General features: G+C 51.6%; 1 pseudogene across 1 annotated transcript; it reads left to right on the top strand.

The window, feature by feature from the left end:
- On the top strand, positions 1 to 2,520 carry N656DRAFT_820225 (annotated as a pseudogene; the record flags this gene model as incomplete). The annotated part of the gene is made up of 3 exons: positions 1 to 491; positions 539 to 894; positions 976 to 2,520. Coding segments are annotated over 3 exons (2,392 nt in total), but the record flags the coding sequence as incomplete, so codon positions are not given.
- Between the last annotated feature and the right edge of the window lie 14 nt (positions 2,521 to 2,534).

Below are 2,534 nucleotides of genomic sequence, written 5' to 3'. Positions count from 1 at the left end.
GCATCACCAACCAGCCGCTACGTCGCAAGCTCCACCTCCGGCACCGTCCATCAAATCCCGAGCCGAGCCAAAAGCGATCGAGTCCATATCAGAGCAACCGACTCCTGTCCTTCCCACGTCCCAGAGACTCTGGAACGCCGCGTACAACAGCCTCGCGGAGGGCAAGGATACCACAAAGCTTGTTGAGTCGTACATGGAAACCCTGGACAAAGTTCTTGGGGAGAGGACTGGTGAACCCGCCGTCGACGTTTCCGCAACACTGAAAGACCCGAGCCAGCGGCAGGCGCATATGAGAAAGCTGGTAGAGGAAGGCCAAGCAAAAATTTCCAGGCTGTCGAATATTACGCAGGGAGTCGGTGATGCCGTCCAATTCGTTCTCTCAGCCAAGGCCATGGTGGACTTGGCGATCCAGAACATACCGCAAGCAGCGCTGCCGTGGGCTGGTGTCTGCATTGGACTGCAGGTACGTATCTGTACACGGCCGCCCAATGGTTGTCTTGGTTAACCTCCATCCAGATCCTGCTGAATCCTGTTGAAGCAGTAGAGTCCAACCTGGCGGGCATCGCGCATGTTATCTCCCGGATGGACTGGTATTGCGCCTTGACCGAACATATCCTAAGCCAGAACAACATTGTGGTAGGGAGGGAGAGTTTCAAGTCTGTCCAGCTTCAGTTGGAAAACAGGATCGTTGAGCTCTACAAGGCTCTCCTTCTGTATCAGATGAAGAGCGTTTGCTCTTTCTACCGGCGTCAAACCTGGATCGTTCTCCGCGGCCTTGCGAAGGTCGACGACTGGGATGCCTATCTGAAGAGCGTCAAAGACATCGAGGCAACTCTTCAGGCCGATTTGAATCGGTTCAGCAGCGAGCATACCAAGAGCCTCCTTGGGAAGCTTGTTGAGAAAGCGGAAGAGAGGAAAGCGCTACTTGGAGACATTCATCAAGCTCTTCAAAGCAGCATCGCTGTGCAAGAAAAGACCCACAAAGCTGTCCAGGATGGCAACACTCTGCGCAAGGAGATTCACCGAGATGAGAAGGATACGCAATGCCTCCGAGACCTCCGCCTGACCGACCCGCGCGACGACAAGAAGCGCATCCAAAACGCGAAAGGTGGCCTGTTACGAGACGCGTATCACTGGGTCCTTAACAACTCTGAATTCCAACAATGGTGCAAAAGCCTGGACAGCAAACTGCTTTGGGTTAAGGGCGATCCTGGCAAGGGCAAGACAATGTTACTCTGCGGCATTATCGACGAGCTACAGAGATTGACTTTGGGAACAGGCCCTCTATCATTCTTTTTCTGCCAGGCCACCGATGAGCGGATCAACAATGCCCCCGCCATCCTACGCGGCCTCATCTACATGCTCCTCGACCAGCAGCCATCACTTATCCCTCATGTGCGGAAAAAGTACAAGCATGCAGGAAAAGCACTCTTCGAAGATGCGAATCGATGGGTTGCTTTATCCGAGATCTTCAAAAACATTCTGCAAGACCCAAGCCTGGAGGGCGCCTACCTGATCATCGATGCGCTCGACGAATGCATAAGCGGTCGGCGCGAACTTCTCAAATTTATCGTTGGGATGACATCTACAGTTCCTCATGTCAAGTGGATCGTCTCAAGTCGCAACGAGCCGGACATCATGGAAAGTCTAAAAGCCGCGGAACAGAAGACAAGGCTCAGTCTCGAGCTAAATGAAAAGTCCGTCTCGTCTGCTGTCAGCATATATATTCAATACAAGGTGGATGAACTAGCGCAGCTAAAGGGATACGACGACAAAACACAGCACGCTGTTCAAAACCACTTGACCTGCAATGCAAAGAATACATTCCTCTGGGTGGCTTTGGTCTGTCAAGAACTCACAAAGTACTCACGGTCAAGGGTTCTCACCAAGTTGAACACGTTTCCACCAGGTCTTGGTTCTCTCTATCAACGAATGATGGCTCAAGTTCGCCGCTCGGACGAGGCAGATCTCTGCAAACAAGTGCTGGCTGTTCTCTGCAGTACTTACCGGCCTATTACGATACAAGAGCTGACGTCGTTCATTGACATATCCGAGGACATCTCTGACAATCTAGAATTCTTGACAGAGATAATAGGTCTCTGCGGCTCTTTTCTGACCCTTCGAGAATCCATCATCTATTTCGTACATCAATCGGCAAAGGAATTTCTGTCGAAAGACGCAGTGGACGAGATTTTCCCTTCTGGTGTGGCACTCTTACACTACGGTATCTTCTCTCAATCGCTACATGTCATGTCCACGGCCTTACGACACGACATGTACGGCCTGGCTACCCCCGGATTTCCCATCGAAAATGTCAACCAGCCTAACCTGGACCCGTTAGCAGCCGCACGCTATGCTTGCGTCTACTGGGTTGATCATCTCTACAATTGGCAGTCAAGCAAGAATACCAATCATCCAGATGTTTTCCAGGATGGCGGTGTCATCGATAAATTTCTGAGGCAGCACTATCTCCACTGGCTTGAAGCTCTCTCACTTTGCAGGAGCATGTCGCAGGGGGTGTTGTCAATGGCGAA

The sequence above is a fragment of the Canariomyces notabilis genome (genome assembly GCF_033297395.1).
Source record: "Canariomyces notabilis strain CBS 508.74 unplaced genomic scaffold N656scaffold_42, whole genome shotgun sequence".
In the NCBI taxonomy this organism is placed as follows: Eukaryota; Fungi; Ascomycota; class Sordariomycetes; order Sordariales; family Chaetomiaceae; genus Canariomyces; species Canariomyces notabilis.
The sequence above is the reverse complement of the archived record's forward strand: the minus strand, read 5'-3'. Positions and strand labels throughout refer to the sequence as shown.